This window comes from Lupinus angustifolius, chromosome LG01 (assembly GCF_001865875.1).
Source record: "Lupinus angustifolius cultivar Tanjil chromosome LG01, LupAngTanjil_v1.0, whole genome shotgun sequence".
Taxonomy (NCBI): Eukaryota; Viridiplantae; Streptophyta; class Magnoliopsida; order Fabales; family Fabaceae; genus Lupinus; species Lupinus angustifolius.
Window position 1 is genome coordinate 626,595 of NC_032009.1, and position 19,249 is coordinate 645,843.

Consider the following 19,249-nt stretch of genomic DNA (forward strand, 5'->3'; position numbering starts at 1 on the left):
GTTTGGCTATTATTAACTAAGAGTAGGTGTTGGTATTGCATGTCCAATTACTTAGAACCATCGTAGTCATAACTAACTCTGAACAATAAATAATTAGTGATATGAATAAACAAATATTTAATATGTATATATTGTCAGTGTAAATATTTTTGTATTATTAGTAAATCATCTACATTGATTTATTAATCATCTACATTGATTTATTAATCTTCATTAACTCTCAAATAAAACTAATATAAATCAATGGTTGATAATGTACAAAACTAAAACCATTCATTTATTTCACAATATATTTTCTTCACCAATTTATTTTTTTCCTCCTATGCATCAATTACTCACGTAATTGGAATTTAAAATTTAGTTAAATTTTTGTCTATATAAGTGATTGAGTTCTTTAAAATTTGCTTAACAAAATATATAGAGAAGAAAATACACTGATGACGTGGCGCTGGCTAGGATTTTTTTTCCTTTAAAACTATCTTCATTTCCAATTGAACGGTGACACATGTCACGCTCACAAATGAAACAATCACCATGAGAATCCTCAAAGGCCCATACAAACGCTCATCCTAATTTCGAGATGCATTTTATATTGGAAATTCTTGGCTCCCAAGTCCAACAAGTTGAAATAATATTATAAAGAGACAAAAAAATATATGCAAATATATAAGTTTGGTACTCTATTATTGTATTATTTATTATTTATATTTAATTATTATTAACTCTTCTAAAAATTAATATAAATGAGTAATAAATAATATACCGACTATATATAAATATTTATAATAACAATACATAAAATAATCTATAACTTTCAATATAACTGGCAACTGGGTTTGCACACCAAACTAAAATGACTAAAACTGAGAAGTCTTTTTCAAAAATCAAATCCAATTTCATAATTCACTTGTTTTCTTTTAATAAGTCTTTGTGAAGTTAAGTTTTAAAATTTGAAACAGTCTTAATTTACCACTAATTTTTATATGACGCAATAATAAACTAAGTGCCTATCAAAAAATAATATAATAATAAAGTAAGTATTCATTTCCGATCAAAAATATAAAGTAAGTATTTTTATTCCGAGACAGTTATTTTGATGTTCTTTTCCTCTATAAAATTGGAAATTAAATAGGAGTGCTTCTTTATTAGTTTAGGTGCTTGTTTTTATTTTGAAAGTTTTATTTTAATATATGTTCTTGCAGAGTTTTTTCTCCTTATATAAACTATCTATTAAAATTTTGAAAGTGATTAACTCTTTACCTATAAAATACTTTTGCTTATCCAAACAAAAATCTCTTAGAAACTTAATTAATGGTGTCAAAGCAAAAAAAACAATAAGAACTTTTGTAGGTAATGATTTAAGTAAAAAACTATACACCCAAATTAAAAATAGATAGATTTTGTGTAAAAAAACTTTAATTCAACGTAAGTTTTCTGATGTATAAATTAGGATTATTAGTCAATTATATATCTTGCTTCAAAACAAAGGAAAGCTGTCACTTAAATATTAGCCAAGTTTACAATTAGAAGTCGTAATTAAGCTTACAAGTGTAATGGTTTTAACATTAAGAAAATATTTGATATACATGGAAAAGTATACGGTTACGTATTTGCCAAAACCATATACGGTACGAAAATAAAATATTATATTCGTACCATTTGCCAAAGTTGTTCCTTATTAATCATTTTCTATGTTACATAACACATTCACACATATGACTAGTTGTCGAATAAACATATGAAAATTTTGAACGACTAATTGTCAAGGTGAAGTTATTAATACTTTTAAATTCTATGTACACTCTCATTTAATCAAACATGATTTTATAAATTAAAAATCAACAAATTAGTTTACAGGAATGTGGCTAAATTTTAGAGTATAAACTAGCAAGATACCCGTGCACCAGCGATGTACGGGATAATACTTCTTTGTTGCAAGATTAATAACACATATTACATGTACATTTATATGGTTAAGAAACATATGTTACTTGTGCATTCGTATTGTTAAGAACACACATGTGACCCGTACATTCGCATGACTAAAAACACACATATTACTTATATATTCGCATTACTAAGAAAACACATGTTACTCATGCATTCATTCGCATAGTTAAAACACATATGTTACTTATACATTCACATTATTAAGAATACACGTCTTACCTGTGTATTTCCATATTCAATCACATAAGAAAAACAAATGACAATTTTTAATTTGAATTTTCTAATGGAAATAACAAAGTGAAAGTCTGAAACATGATACCATATTATTTTTATTAAAATAAATATTTTAAAATTTATAGAAAATGAAATGATTTTTTCAATTTTAAATACTATTTTTTTAATGAAAAAATGGAAATCAAATCATTATACTAAATGAGTTTTTTTATTAAAAATATATTTAAAAGTTATAAAAAACTTCAATTTGGAATTTGATTTTTCAATTATAATAGAGAAAAATTAAAATTCAAAGAATCTGAAATATTAATTTTGGAAAAGTGTTACAAAACTTTGATGAGGTATAACAATACAATTATTCTTAGATTAATATTAAACGTTAAATAATATACATAGATTAGTGTAAAGAAATAGTTTGGATGTGAAAAATCTTTTCAATCTCATCTAATGCTCAATGTCTATTATAATTTTTTCAATCTCATCTAGTTTGGTGGGATAGCAACATAGACCAATCGCTAATTATTATTAAATTATTAACATATAAATTTTATAAAAAGTAAGGATAGTGTGGGAAGATACATAGTAATAACATGTGACATGAATGAGTTTTTTTTTTTAATAACTTAGAACATTTTATTAAGATGGGAAAATGTGACATGTGGCATGAAGGGAAAACATGTCAGGAGGATGTGACATGTGGCATGAAGAAGTTTTTTTTTATTATATTGTTAATAGATGGCTTCATCCCTTATTATATTAGAATTGTAATTGATTCTAATCCAATGTCTTACCTTGCTCTATTTGTATAATTACTAGAAATAAAAAAATTAGAAAGATGATGGTGTATTTTATTGATTGAATAAATGATATGAGTAAATTATTGATTTAATCGAATTGTAAAAAAATTAATCAGCCCATTATATAGAAAATAAAAAGTAAGTTAATTTAAACTAATTACTAGTCTAATATAATATTAACTCAAAATATTATAATATATTTCAACAATAATGTATTTCAATTTGTAGCATGGCTGATTTATAGATAAAAAATTATATTATACTCCCTTCATCAAAAAATGGTTGACTTAGACATATTATATCTTGGTCAATATCTTATTTCTATATGTAAAGTTTTGGTACTCTCAAAACTCAATGCTAAAAAATGGTAAATTTATTTAGAGTTGGAGAAAGAAATTTATTTCATGGTGATTTTGTTTGACCCAAAACTCATAAAAATGTTTGATTATTTTGTGTATTGTGAATGAGAAAGTCCAAACCAATAAAAATATCATTAACAAAATGAACTAAGTAAAGAACCAATGCTAATTCAATAATGTAAGTATTAAAATTTCTTTTCCCTAAATATTATTCACTTGAAATTCCTGACACTATATTTCTCATACTGCTGCATGAGACAATTAAGAAAAAATTGCGGGAAAATTATGAGAAAAAAGTATGAGATATTTCAACAAATATACTTTTTTTTTTAAATTTTATTTAGTTATTTATAGATTAAATCTTTTATGTTGCTTTCATTGGGTTTTAAAAGTAGTTTTTTTATTTCCACCAGAAAAAAAGTAGTTTTTTATGGGGTCTAATGTAATTCATTTTTACAATATTTATACTTCTATACTATTAATAAAGGGAAAACACAAAATAACCACCCATCAAGGTGTAATTTGTGTTTTCCTATTTTACCCTCAATATCTTTTTATATCTTTTTATTTCTACCAAAAAATCATATAATATTATTTTCTTATTTTATCCTTATTATCTTCTTATTTTTAAAAGTGCATTAAAAAATTGAATATAAGACCAATTGAATAAATTCAACCGTAAATTTAGCGCAAAAAATTATATTTGAATTTATAAAATACAAACTATATATTACAAACGATAGGAAAGCGGGTTGACAGGCACGACGACAGTGCATGTCAACACGCTAGTATAAATAATATGAAAATATTTATGTTTCCTATTTCCTTGCGAGAACTTGTTTTTATTAGATGATATGAGCCTAAATTCTTCACATAGGTATCTATAGAAAAAATAAATCTATTCAATCATAGTTTTGCTTATTATATTATATATATCAAATATTTTCTTTTCATATGGATACATATGAGATTCTAGGGCAATTATAAAGAATAATCAAATTGACATTGGTGGAAATGAATTACATGTGCGGTAAAGTTACTTCGACAAGTTATAATTATAGAAAATATGGGAGGGATTGGCATTTTAAAGTTTTTAAAATGGATAGAATATTTTCCGAAATCAATAAACACATATCGAATTGTGTTAATTATTTATCTCACTATTGCAATTGTAGAGAGAAATTTTTGTATAAGTAGAAGTCCTACTTGCGTGTACATTATATCGGTAAAGACTGAATTGAATAAGATTGATGTCAATTGGAAATAATATATTAACAAAGTTGAATATAAAAATTGATTAGTGATTCTGATTCAAAGAAAGCAAAAGTAGAAGAATGATACTTTTCAAATAAAAATCAATATTATTTTTGAGGTTGGTTAAAGTGTTACAAAAAAAATATTTTAAAATTTTATAGAAATTTGGATATTAATTTTACAATAGAATCTAAATTTTCATTTTGATGATTTTGTTGTTTTATTTTCAAGAAACCTAATTATTTATTTTAGCACATGTCCCAAAATGTTTGACGCGGGCCTAGAGTGTAGTATTGTGAAATAATGAAACATGAGGGATTCTCACACCTGAAGAATTTTTTTTAATTACCCAAGATAAATATTAAAAAATGTGTAGTTAGAAAAAGTACTTCAAATTATTTATTTACCTAGTTAGATAGAGGATATATATATATATATATATATATATATATATATATATATATATATATATATATATATATATATATATATATATATATATATATATATATATATATATATATATATATATATATATATATATATATATATATATATATATATATATATATATATATATATATATATATATATGTGGTTGTGATTTTTATACTTGTGGTGTCTAATTCATTGTAATTAAACACCTTTCTTGCAGGGCCTAGCCCACGTTTGTTCAAGTGAATTGACTTGGTGTACCTACACCAAAACCAAAAGCTACTTCTTTGAATTTAAGTTGATTTATTTTCAGAAGGTGACTTAATAATACATTAGTCTAGTAATATATTTTTTTAGAATATAAATATTATCATGTCAATACAAACTATTGATAACGTGTCCCATAAAAATTACAACCTTATCTTTTGCACATTTTTATTTTAAAAAAAAGGAGGTTGTCAAACTTTATTTTACTTGTTTTTCTCTCTTCTTTACCTAAATAAGATGCTGTCACTCGATAAAAAATGATGTCACTTATTAAACTTCTTGAACAAAATTGGATGTAGAAAATATATTTTTGAAAATTATAGGAGTTGATTTTTTCCTTCAAAGTGACGTGGGTGCCCCAAGAAAAGACAAGTAGATTTTGAATATTTTAAAAAGAATCCACAAGCAAGTAGCTATAAGTTGAAACCCTAGATATTATTAAGAGCTGTCATCATCAATTAATCTAGCATGAACCAATGAGGAACTATTATTTCACTATTTTGATGGATTTAAAGCTAGGTTCTTTGGAAGAATACGAACAAAAAAGGGGATAAGGATGGATGGAAAATCTTATATGTTATATCGTTTTTTATTTATAAGCTATGTCGTTTATATATATATATATATATAATATTATTTTACAAAGTTTCATTTTATTTTTTTACATGTTTGGTCACATCTAAATTATGAGAAAAAATAATCATTAATTTGAAAAGCTCCGTTAATTGTTTTTTATTAATAAGAAAAAATGATAATTCAAGTATTTGCTTCTTGAAACTCTCTCCACCTAAAATTTAAATTATAAACAAATTAAAATATGTACTTGGTTGACAAAATATGGGTTTAATGAGAGAGCAATAGACCTAGAGCAAGGCAACTCTAGGCATGGCTTCCTCTCATTTTTATATATGTGTGGAACGTGAATCTTCTGTTCTAAAATATTTTTGTCTTCATATTCTAAGACAATCAAATTCTACTAAATAAGATAAAAAAATATATGTGTGCGTTTATAGGGGTATGTGTCAACTATATTGTACATATCTTCTTTTTTTGTCATATGTTTTTCTTATTTTTTTTAGTTTTCTTTTTAATGTTGGAGCTAAGCTTTTTATGTTGGATAACCTTATATTTTTAATTATTTGATATTATCTATTTAGGATAGCTAATAAGTTAAGTATTAAAATTCCACAAAATATAATTGTATATTGACAAAATTCTTGGAAAGAAAGGGTCTAATTGGATAGTCCCAATCTTGAAAAGCCTCAATTATATTTTAATTATTAGGTATTAGAAGTCAGAACTAAGAATACCTGCAAAAGAACCAAAATGTCTGGCACACAATTTTATACCAGAAAAATCCCCATAACCCTTGTTTTGATGCACCCTGCATATATCATTATTTCATTTAATGACCTTTTATTTAGTATTATAAAAAATAGGTTATTGACAAGTGCTTTACATGTTTCGTGAAAGAAAGAAAAATTGTATTAAAAAATGATGTTTTCTTAATATAAGTGTTGAACTTAGTTTTATAAAACTATTTTCCTTTTTTATATTCCTTGAAGAATGTCCTAATAAAAGTTGTTAAAATGGTATGAAATTTAGCATTTCTTTACTAGACATGTGGTTATATGTTAAGAAGGAGGTTATCGCCCCCTCTTTTGCACATATTCTATATAACTTGTTATATTATATTTTGCATATATTTATATATGTATATGTTATATCTAATTATTCATATGTAACATTTTTTAATAAAAATAACTCTAAAAAATAAATATATATCCATCCGATGATTGTTTGATCCTTCATTAAGAGGTAGGAGCCAGTATGAGTGCTCACCCTCTCTTGAATAATTTTTGCATAGTAGTTATATATTTATATAAATAATAACTTAACAATAATCCATATTAATTAAAAACTTGATTTGTTGTTAGATATTGCACCAAACGTTATTTTCTCAATAATGGTACGCTAAAGGCAAGAAGTCCAACTAGATTAATTTGCTTGACTCTTGAAGAGAAGACCAAAGAGATTAAATAAATGTTGGTGGCAAAAAGGTTTGACTATGAAAACCTTTGTTGTTATGGTTCATGTGACTTTACAATAATATTGTATGAAACTTCAACTATGACACTTGTACTAGGCCACTAGGAGGGGTGCGACTATTGCGGCTTCAACCTCACTTTCCCTCTCTTCTCATCAAACGTGGAAGTTGAATTCTTCTCCTTATTTTACTATAAATTTTGTAGACTTATACAATAATTTATTGTCACATTGTTTGTTTAGTGGACAAAGTTATGAGTTTGTACATAAAATAAGTAATATCTACCTTCAATAATTTGGTAGACTGAGATTATAATGCATTTTACCAATGTAACACTTATGTCCAATTAATCGTAGTTGTTGCTATCTTGGTTTTATGTACAACGAGTATGGATTAAATTGATATATATTTGATTCCCCTTAAGTAAAGTCTCGGTTTTGAGTCTTATGAATGAAAAATACATGCTGGGAGAGTTAACCTTACATGCTCGTGAATGTTTCCGGTTTGGACAGAATTGTGTCCAGTGTGAGGATAAAAACTGAAAAAATCTTGGTTTTATGTAATCATGATTTTGATTTTAACTTCATTATTGTTAAATGAAAGTAGGGCCAACGGCTGAGATTATGTATATTTAAAAATCACTTACACTAACGTCACTAATGTAAATTGCTTAATCATTATAGTAAATATAACCTCATAAATTAAAAACATTATGAACGCTGTATAAACAAACTTAGGTTAAAAATGTTATTTTCTTTAAGCGCAAGTGGATTGAGCTATGTTTGACATTTAGTACGTGTGTATCCGTGTTAGCAAGCCAGCGCAGAATCACTAATTTTCTTTTATTTATTCATTTTAATTTGTCAATACTCTTCAAATGTCAAATACTTCATGCAGGTCCTCTCTCTCTCTTTGTATTAATATAGAAGGAGGCTTTGTTTGAAGACTCAGAAAGAAAGAAAGAAAGAAAGAAAGAAAGAAAGAAGAAAGTGTATAGGAAGAAAGGGTAGCGAAAAAGAGAGAAAGAAAAGCTATTATTTCATCAATATATGGAGTTTGCTTCAGGAAGATCTGGTTCTGGAGGTGGTGGTGAAGTCAAAGAAGAGAAGAGAAGTGATTATAGTGTTAATGATGATGAACTTCGTCATAATAAACAAGAGAGTATTGTTCAGGTGAAGATTATTTCTCTTTTGATATATATTTGTGTGAAATCAGTTTTATAAATCTTACTTGGTGTACATTTTTTGATGGTTTAGGTTGTGAAGAGGGGAATGAAAATCATGATTTTCTAATTTTTTCGAAAAAAAATCATTTTCCTTTTATAATTTTTTTGTAAAACACTTTGGTTTATATAGTATATATCTGGTTTATGAATGAAAAAAGTAAGTATCTTCTACTTGTATTGAAACCATGCACATATTTTTAAAACCATGCTTTAAAAAGATTTCGATTTTGTTTATGCAAATATAGTTAAAAGTAATTTCACCATTTAATTCAATCATATAAATATGTGCTGTCCTTTGATAATCACATAAATAAAAAGCCAATCAATCGGCAAAATAGATAGCTCGTAGTTTTTATTCTTCTAAAATCAAAGAATAAAAAAAATTATGGTATTTGTATCTTCAGTGAATTCTTTCTACGTAGAAATGTGAATCAAATAGTCTACTTATGAAATTCAGTTAATTATGTATATTAATTAAAAGGGACTTTACAGCATAATTGATTTGTGTTATCATCACCTTAAAATCTTTAACAAATCGGTTTATCCTAAAATCACAACATCTAACCTCTACAATTTAGTGTTTTTTTTGTCTAATGCATGCCTAATAATACATCAATAAACATGCTTAGAAATCCTAATTAATCATAATGAAAAGATGATTTAATTATATGTGCCCAGTTATTAAGATAATATACTATTATTGAATTGGTCAACACCAAGTCAACTGCATTTAAGATTTGTATGTATTCAAAAGCAGTGATTGGTTGAAAGTAATAAGGATATCAATGAAATCATTTAATTTTAATCAATTTATCATAATGATAAAATTTTGATTGTGACTATTGAAAGTATTGATAACCATGTAAATAATTTCTTTTGCTATCTACCGAAGATATTAGCATTTTTTTGGCATACTTTCTAGAGAGTTCAAATAATGAATCTAGCCTATGATTATAAGAGTTGACTGCATCTAGAAAGAAAACTAATGAAATCTAATAAATCATAATTCACACTGCACATGAACATTAATTAAAACCAAAAGATTCTCTACTAGGTTCATGTACTCCTCATTGGATACACTCATAGCTCCATCGTTTATACTTGAACTTACAAATTTTCTAATTTTATATACAATAAACAAGGAAATAATACTATGCAATTCACAAATCCTTAGTTGTATTCTTATAAATAGCTTGGATCCTTGAAAAACAAATGGAATTGTGTGATGCAGGAACCACCTATGACTAATGCTGAAAGATCCATGCAGGAGGCTAAACCTAAGGAATGCTCAGTCAAAAAGAACAAGGTACATTTATCAAGTTACATATTAGTATCTTATTTTTTTCAGTGTTTAGAAGTATAAGAAACTAATATTTTATAAAGAATAATTAAAGTTGTCTAACTCATATCAAATGTATTTGTGGATGATTATTGTAGGTTGATTATCAGCTTGAAACAGCTAAAGCTGAAATGGGTGAAGTGAAAGAAGAAAATGAACGGTTAAAGATGAGTTTGAACAAAATAATGGAAGAGTACCGGACATTGCAAATGCAATTTCATGAAAGAAAAATGTCTACTGATAAAGAAAATAATCTTAGCCATGAAGAAATAATAGAGGAATCGGATATGGTTTCACTTAGCCTAGGTAGGGTTCCAAGAAATCATGAAGAGAAAGTTATAAAAGTTACTAAACCAATATTGAAGGATGAAGAAGAATTTAACCAAGACTTGGCTCTTGGATTGGAGTGCAAATATGAAACATCAAAATCAGGAAGCACTACTAATGTAGCTAATTTTCCAAATACTACAAGCCCAACCAATAGTTCTGAAGTACAAAAGGAAGAAGCTGGTAAAATATTGAAGACAGTGAGAGATGTTGAACATGATGAAGTTTCACAACAAACTCCTGCAAAGAAAGCTAGAGTTTGTGTGAGAGCAAGATGTGAAACTCCAACTGTAAATATCTCTTCTCTAATCACCTCATTCTACTTTGAACTTTGGCACATGTATAGAATTATAGAGTTGGTTGTTTTGTGAACAAATTTTAACTATAACTAGAACATGCTTAGAATAGTAGTACTAGTTTAATTGATTATTATGTTAAGTTAATAAGTTATCTTACTTTCTACCCTCTAACATGTTTTTAAAACAGATGAATGATGGATGCCAATGGAGGAAATATGGACAAAAGATTTCAAAGGGAAATCCTTGCCCTCGAGCTTATTATCGTTGCACCATTTCACCATCATGCCCAGTAAGAAAACAGGTATATCTCATAAAATACACACACATTGTATTATATATTGAAATAGCATAATTGTATCCAATATATTTCAGGTGCAAAGATGTGTTGAGGACATGTCCATTTTAATCACCACCTATGAAGGAACACACAACCACTCTCTTCCTCTTTCAGCTACTGCCATGGCTTCCACAACTTCTGCAGCAGCTTCAATGCTATTGTCTGGTTCATCAACCTCTCACTCTAGCTCAATCCCTTTTACCTCAACAACCTCAACCATGAACAATCATGCTAATAGTAATAATCTTCATGGCCTCAAATTTTATCTCTCAGATGGTTCCAAACCAAAGCAATTATACCTCTCTAGTCCTGCACTCACATCTTCACCTTCACATCCAACCATCACACTAGACCTTACTTCAAACCCATCTTTATCCTCATCTCCCTTTGTTAGATTCAATACTTCAAACTATAATCAACCAAGATATCCATCTTCCACTACAAGTCTCAACTTCAGTTCCACTGAATCCAACAACAATAATAATGCAATAATGTCTTGGAGTAATAACGGGTTCCTCAACTATGGTAGTACTCAACCTTATAATAGCAACAAGAACAACAACAACATCCTTAGCACTGTAAACTTTGCAAGACAACAACAACAACAACAACCAATAGAAAACTTTTACCAACCCTTCATGCAAAACAGCAACACGTTCCTTCCTCAAGGAGTTATTACTAGTACTATTCATAATCAACATGGTCTACCAGATACTATAGCTGCAGCAACAAAAGCAATCACAGCAGACCCTACTTTTCAGACAGCATTGGCAGCAGCACTTAGTTCATTTATTGGAAGTAGTGGTGCTAATGGAAGCACACAAGGGAATATTAATGAAGGTATTGGAGAAAAGTTGAGTCAAAAAATAAAATGGGCAGAGATGTTTCCAGCATCTTCTACTAGTTTGGCTAATTCAGCTTCAAAGACCAATGGTGGTTGTGCATCAAACTTCTTGAACAAAACTTCCACGAATACATAGATGGGAAGTTTGATGTGTCAACCAATATCTTTGTTGTTTTCAACCTCCAAAAGTGCGTTTGCATCTCCTGGTGATAAAGACAACACCGATTAATTGATTCGTGATGTTTCTCTGTAGCTAGTTAATTACATGTATGTTGAGTTTTTTTTTACCTTGAATAAGATTTGATGTAATTAAGATGCCAAGAAAACTTAGCGTAGACACAAAAATAATATAATGTTGAACATATATCCACCCCACCCCCTCATATTGTGATGTTTATATGAAAATCTTATAATCTATATGGCCTTATGGCATTGTTACAACTAAAATTTTGCAACTTTGAAGAGAATTTAAACTTCATTTAAAATAATCAAACCTTTTTTGCTGGGCTTATTTGGTTGTCATTGATATTATGTTATCCTGCTCTTGATACTCTATCAAATAGTGCTTATGATTTAAATTTAGCTAAAACCAAATATACATATCATAATATTGAAAATATAGCATGTCTTTATATTATTGCAAAAGGGAATAAATAATGAGTATAATATATCTATGCAGTGTAAAAATTTATATAAAATTATTACATAATTTATTATTTATTTAGATTACTTTCACAGCTAAGGTTTATGAAAATCGAATAAGGGTTGATTGGATCGTTTAGTTATCCCTTTATCTAGTTCTTTATCTATAAGTATACCAGAAGAAATAATTTATGTCAAAAAAAACTACAGCCTTCATAAATATTATAAAATCAACTATTATCAATCCACAATATGCCATACAGCTTGGTTTCAATAAGAACTGTATATTAGCAAAACATGCACACTGAGAAGAAATGCAGCCTTTGACAGCATATGGTAATATACACATTTCATATGAACTGTTATATAGAAGCAAACTCCACGCAAATAAAACACTGTAGATATACTTCGAGTTCCAGAATGACATAAAGACAGAAATGGAAGCTCAAAAGCTTTGTTTACACAACAACTTCTGTAGTGACATCAGTGGCCAGAACGTCCTACAAGAAAAGACCAAATATATCAGACCATATTTTTTAATCTTCTAGCAAAATTTGTATGAACTAAACTTGATTTTAAACCACTTACCATATTTTCTTTGTTCCCCTGTGCATTGTCTTCAGCAGGTGAAGGACTAACTGGAACTGTGATAGTAAAAAACAAATAAGAGCGTTAGACTAGCTAAACCAAAATATATCCCAAGTAACATAAAATAGATAATGCTGCTCCACACTTGCCTTCATTTTCAATAGATTTGTTTCCATGTTTCTTGACTGCACTCTTCTTATTACTATCATGTGGCTTCCCTGGTTTTTTAACCGACCTAAGATTTCCACTTTCAAAAGTAGGTCTTGAATTTGCAGACTTCATTCTGAGTTTTTCTCTTAAACCTGATTGACTCTGCTTATTCTTTTGACAAGTATCCTTCTTGGTTGACTCTGTTGTAACAAGAGTAAGTTGGGTACAATCAGTGTTCAACGATTTAGGTTTCAGATTTCCGGTACCCTTTGTAGGAGGAGAGGAGCAGTGAATTTCATCATCAGAGGATCGAGTACCGTCTTCTGGAACTTGCGAAATCGCTTCAGACACCTGCGACTGCTCTAGACTTTCTGCAATGTTATATCTTTCAAACAATACTTTCACTTGCTCTCCAAGTTCAGCAACAAGCCGATTTCGATGCACATAAGATTTCAGCTCATCTTGCATTTTCTGGAAAGGCTAGTTGGTATTCAACAATGAAAATCACCAAAAAAACCAAATTTCAATTAATGGGCAAACAGAAAAGAACAATATAGAACTTCTTACTGCTACAATCCAAAAAAAGTATATCCATTAGAACTAGAAAGTTCAATTAAATGCCTTCATAATTTTTTATTAATCAGGGGTTGATATAGGGATTGGATTAAGAAATGTTATCCCTTGTGATGGTATTACCTCACATCCTGCCTCCAAAGCTAGTTTGAAGAATCCAAGAGAAATTGAATGCTTTGTAGCAGATTCAGAGAGCTTGATCTGGTTTAACCAATATGAAGCTGAAGACAAGAGATTGAACCTCACTCTACTAGAGGTTCTGGAGATTTCAGAAATGGGTGTCTGGTTCCTGCTTTGAGGACCTTGGCTATTAGCACCCCTCTTTAACCTGGTCTCGGAGATTGGGGTTTTGTTTCCAATCATCTTTGGGCTTGGAGTGGCAGTTGTTTTGGCCTGAACAGAGTACCTTCGCGGCGGTTTAACACTTCCAGATTTGTCCTTGCCAGATAAATCAAGAACACTTACACTTTTACTTACAGAACATGGAGTGCTTCTCCCTCTGAAAATGAAACATGTGCATTCATGCAGGTTTGATCTAACTTCAATTTTCATACAAAAAAATTGAACGTGCCACAAATTTCATGTTGCTTAAGGAGGAGACAGTGCAAACAGCATAGCAAATTAATGTTGGAAGTAGTCATAGTTTGTAGATAAATAGTCACTAGTAGAATATTTAGAAAACCATGAGTTCTGACAATATCTCGATTCCAATTCCCAAAAATTCAGGGAAAGGCATGCATCATTGACAATATTTTGAATAACAGGAACAAAATGAAATGAAATAAATCAGTGCTTATTTTCTAGGTTTAATTAGCGATTAAAATACAGATAATGAAATGAAGCATAAACAAATTCACATACTCCATTCTACTAATTAATAAATAAATTAGAAAGTTTGTAAAAGAGAGAGAATACCGATTAGAATGAGAAGAAATAGGTGCATCGGGGTTGAGGTCCTTAGATTTAGTAGAGGAACGCAGCGCATATTTCTGAAACTTTGGTTTAGAAGAGTTCCCTGAAACCTCTTAAATTGTCAATTATTGCATAAAAAACTCTAAACTAATCTTATAGTACTCTACATAAAAGAAACAGAGAGAGAATAAGAGTTTGTACCAGACGCAGAAGAAGCAGGAGCAGAGAGTTGTTCCATTTTCAAGTGATTTCGTTCTTTGTTTCTGAGAGGGAAATTGTGTTACTTGTAACTGCTATCTGAGTTTGAATTGAATGAATGAAACAAAAAGAAGAAGAAGAAGCGCGTTTATAACGAGAGGGACCCATGCATTTCCCTCTCATTTCAAATTCAAATTTCAAAACTCTAGATCCGTTGCTTTCTTCCGTTTCGTTTATACTCATTTTCTCAAAATAAACTGCTTTACGGTTTGTTTTCTTCTGTAATAGTCTCACAAATAACGGATACACTGAAGACTTCAGTATCTGCTGTAATAGTCACAAATACAGCAAATAGATATATCCCTAACACTTTAGTGTTTTTTTTTCTGATGTACCAAAAAAAATATAATGGATTGACTGAAAATCGAAGGTGTTAATGTATGCTTATTCTAATCTTCTCATTTCAAAAATATTCTTTATCATTTTTTCGGAGACAAAATTTTAGTTTCTCAAAGTCTGTCTAAACTAATCATATTATGTCACGTCAATTAAAAAAATTAAATATTTATAATTTTATCAGTTTTTACTTTATTATGATTGAGTAGAGACGGGATTGGGAACAGGTTTTGGGGACAGCGAATTCTTATCCCAAATATATCAAATGAGGATATCAAAACAAGTTTTAATGTTTTGCATTTTGGTCTATGGGACATTTTCAAATTGGTTTGCCTTTTGGGTCATCTTCTTTTATTCTATTCAGTCATCTACCCTTCCCATTCCACCCCCACTGTACTCTAACCTTGGGTGTTTATTGGGTTATGTATCTGAATTTCAACTTAATCCAATATTGACTATATTAGAATTAGATCAACCACTTATATGAATTAAATTAGGGATGAGTATGCGACCAAGTAGGCAAGTATATGAATTAAATTAGGGATGATAGCATGATGGTATAGGCAGGACTTTCTTCCTAGTAGAGGTGTTTGCGTGTTGAGTTATAGATAAAAAATCTCTACATCCAAACACATCTACACGTATATTTCAAAAATTATAATTATGAATAAAATATCAAGTCTAATAGATCTTGAAGCAATAAGTTTATATGCATTCATGTTAATATTATTACAACTTTGTCACAATAAATATACCCAAAAAACTAATTTTTACTATAAGACATAATGTCATAAGTCAACAACTTTATTCCTAATACCATATTAATTTAGACAAATAAACAACATGATGAATAAAAAATTGTGTTTGGGATATAAGTGTTGATGATGATAATCGTTAAAGATGAGATACATTTATAAAAAAATATGAGTTTAGTAGAGTCAACATTTTTATCATGATGTGTATATTTTGGTTAGGGTAGTTAGTGTTTTCTTCCTTTTATATAGATGATTCAATGTAACTTTGGAATTCAATTTTTTTCAATAACATTTTCTCATTATTTCTTGTTCATCAAGAATCTCTCTTATCCATGCCTACTACCATTCTAACATGGTATCAGAGCTAATTATTTTTCTTTGATTAGTTGCTTCCGCTTATCATTCTTCAATTTCAAGATTCATCCTTATCACCCAATACATCCTTTATCACCTTGCACAAACCTTCAAACTTTTCTTTAAGTTCTTCTGGTTGCTTCTTTTCATCTCCAGTCTCTTCGAGTGGAAATAATGGTCAACTTCCAAATGAAAGTCCAAAGAATGTTCCACCATTTGTATCCATTGGCAATGCTACAATGTAGATTGATCGTGCTTCTGGAAAGATTGGTTCTTTGCAATTGCAATTTGTTTCTGAATAGATGACACTAAAGATGATGATACAAGATATCTCCCCCTGGCCAAGATATTTTCTCTACACATTCTTTGGTTCTATGACTCGGAATAATAGTTATGTTGTTTTAATATGATCAAAGCAATATGATGCTACTGCAAGAAATTGTTATATTTGTCAAGAAGGGGAAGTCCAACAACTTGAAGAAGATAGGAAAGACCAAGAACAACATCAAGAAACAAGAATACCATGCAACAGTGTGTGCCCAACCATGCATAGTGGCCGATCATCAAATTAAGGAAGCTTTATCACATTCTTTCATCTATTCCCCCCAATTTTTTCTCATTTCTTTATTACTCTAGTTTCTTTACCCCTCTTTCTCTTTCATTAAACACACAACATTATAGTGTGTAATTTTTTCCTCATTGAAGCAACATATAAGGATCAAGATTAAGGTCAATCTCATTTCTCTCTTTCATCTATTATGGTTGGTTTGGTTGGTTAAGCTTCTGTCGAAATAGATGGTTAAGCTTTGGATGAAGTTGCTTCTACCCTATGGTGGTTAAGCGTCAGATTGCTTCACATTCAGATTTCAAGATTGGGAGACGAAGATTCGCTCACCAGCAAGAGGAAGTATTAGAGTATATCATTGTGTTCAACACAATTATTTCAAGCTTGGAATGCTTAATACATTCCAGCTTGTGGGAGAATGTTAAAATAGTTGAGCATTTGTTAGTCGGTTAATTAATCTGGTTAGGGTAGTTAGTGTTTTCTTCCCTTTATATAGATGATTCAATGTAACTTTGGAATTCATTTCAATTCAATAACATTTTCTCATTATTTCTTGTTCATCAAGAATCTCTCTTATCCATGCTCTGATACCATGTTAGAATAGTAGTAGGCATGGATAAGAGAGATTCTTGATGAACAAGAAATAATGAGAAAATGTTATTGAATTGAAATGAATTCCAAAGTTACATTGAATCATCTATATAAATGGAAGAAAACACTAACTACCCTAACCAGATTAATTAACCGACTAACAAATGCTCAACTATTTTAACAATATTAGGTCAATAAGTCCTTGATAAATTTTTTTTAGGCTTATATCATGATTTGACTAAGAGTTTTTAAGAAAATAATATAAGACTCAAAACATATGTTTCTCATACTTGTCTTTTTTTTAATCTTATTTCCAATTATTTTCTAACATGATATTCAATTATCACATAAATTTTCCAGATTGTGATAAGAATGATGAATGATTAAGGCAAATATATTTTCACCAAAGTTTATTTTGCTATCTTGATATTTCACTTTTTACCCAACAATTAATTAATAGGCTACCGAAAATATGAAATAAAAAAATGTTTATAAATAGAGTTTAATTAGTCAATGCATCATAAATTTATATGAATTACTTTTATTTATGAATAATGATATTTAACATATAAACGATAAGTGATACATTGACATATATTTTTACTTTAGAATCAATGATAACTTTTTTATTTCAATTAATTTAATAATTAATCATTTTATAAAACATCTAATAATAGATTACTAACAAAAGAACAAACAATAAATGAAATGTGAGGGGAAACAAGAGGCTAAAAGCCACGAACGTAAGAGAAAAATTAAGAAAGAAAGAGGAGAGATCTTTTCAATTCTTTATATTTAAATAAATAGAAATTATTATTATTTTATTATAGGAAAATATACAATAATTAGTTACATTATATTAAAAAAATAAAATATTATTAAATAATCAAAATTGATAAATTAAATAATTATAAAAAAATTAATATAGTATATTAAATGTTTAAGAGGATGTCATGACATGTGTTGTATTTTTGCTTCCCACAAGGAGATTGAGAAACATTTGCAATCATTAGTATTGTCATTGTCATATCTTTGTATAGAGAACGATTATCGGTCATTGTTACTTATTTTCTCTTAACTCTATTAATTTGGAAATTTAATACTAAGGTTATCACTACTTGTTTCTATCTAAATTTATGCTCAGAGTTGAGAACCTATTATAATTATTAGTATTGTCTATGTCTTCTCTTAAAGTAGGAATGTGTTTTATAACTAATGTTGTCTCTTTTCTATTAACTCAATTTTAATCAATTAAATAATTATTTTAATAAAAACTTAATATTATTAAATATTTTTTGGTAAAATTGAGAATTTGAGAATTAGTATTGTCTATTTCCTTTCTATTCATATTGAAAAGTGATAGCAATGATTAGTATTGTCTATATCCATCTATGTTCTTCTCCTTAATAAATTAGATTATCTTTCATTTGATTTACACTTCATACTAGTAATTTTAACAATTTCCTCCCCACATAATCAAATCAAGCAAGATTGTAAAGTTATTTCATTCTTCTCCTTCTCCTTTATGTACTCATCTCTATTTTATCCTTATCTAGTGTGCTTACTTATCCAATATCATATTATTATCTTATACTATTGACATTTTATCACCTAATATTCAAACTCATATAACATAGCGTTTCATATAATTTTTTGGTACACAAAAATTTATATGATCAATGTTGTTATATAATTTAATATAACATACCTTATAATTTATAAATACACTAGAAAGACAAAAATTATTTGTAGATAAAATTTAAAGTTTCAAATTTTGATTAAATCAGCCTTATTTGATGTAAACTTGAATA

General features: G+C 28.5%; 2 protein-coding genes across 4 annotated transcripts; one reads left to right on the top strand and one right to left on the bottom strand.

Moving 5' to 3' along the window:
- LOC109344009 (probable WRKY transcription factor 61) lies at positions 8,236 to 12,087 on the top strand. Its single transcript, XM_019582581.1, has 5 exons — positions 8,236 to 8,515; positions 9,800 to 9,874; positions 10,006 to 10,524; positions 10,721 to 10,834; positions 10,906 to 12,087. The coding sequence occupies exons 1-5, from the start codon at positions 8,393 to 8,395 to the stop codon at positions 11,848 to 11,850; spliced, it is 1,776 nt and encodes a 591-aa protein (XP_019438126.1). The 5' UTR covers positions 8,236 to 8,392; the 3' UTR covers positions 11,851 to 12,087.
- LOC109344019 lies at positions 12,545 to 14,919 on the bottom strand. 3 transcript variants are annotated; one of them, XM_019582612.1, is made up of 6 exons: positions 14,781 to 14,919; positions 14,583 to 14,682; positions 13,791 to 14,166; positions 13,094 to 13,574; positions 12,945 to 13,000; positions 12,545 to 12,856 (listed from the first exon to the last, which is right to left on the bottom strand). In XM_019582612.1, the coding sequence occupies exons 1-6, from the start codon at positions 14,815 to 14,817 to the stop codon at positions 12,815 to 12,817; spliced, it is 1,092 nt and encodes a 363-aa protein (XP_019438157.1). In that variant the 5' UTR covers positions 14,818 to 14,919; the 3' UTR covers positions 12,545 to 12,814. The 3 variants fall into 3 exon arrangements, with proteins under 3 accessions (XP_019438157.1, XP_019438148.1, XP_019438139.1); XM_019582603.1 differs by having other exon boundaries at positions 14,583 to 14,688; positions 14,781 to 14,834; XM_019582594.1 differs by having other exon boundaries at positions 14,583 to 14,675; positions 14,756 to 14,832.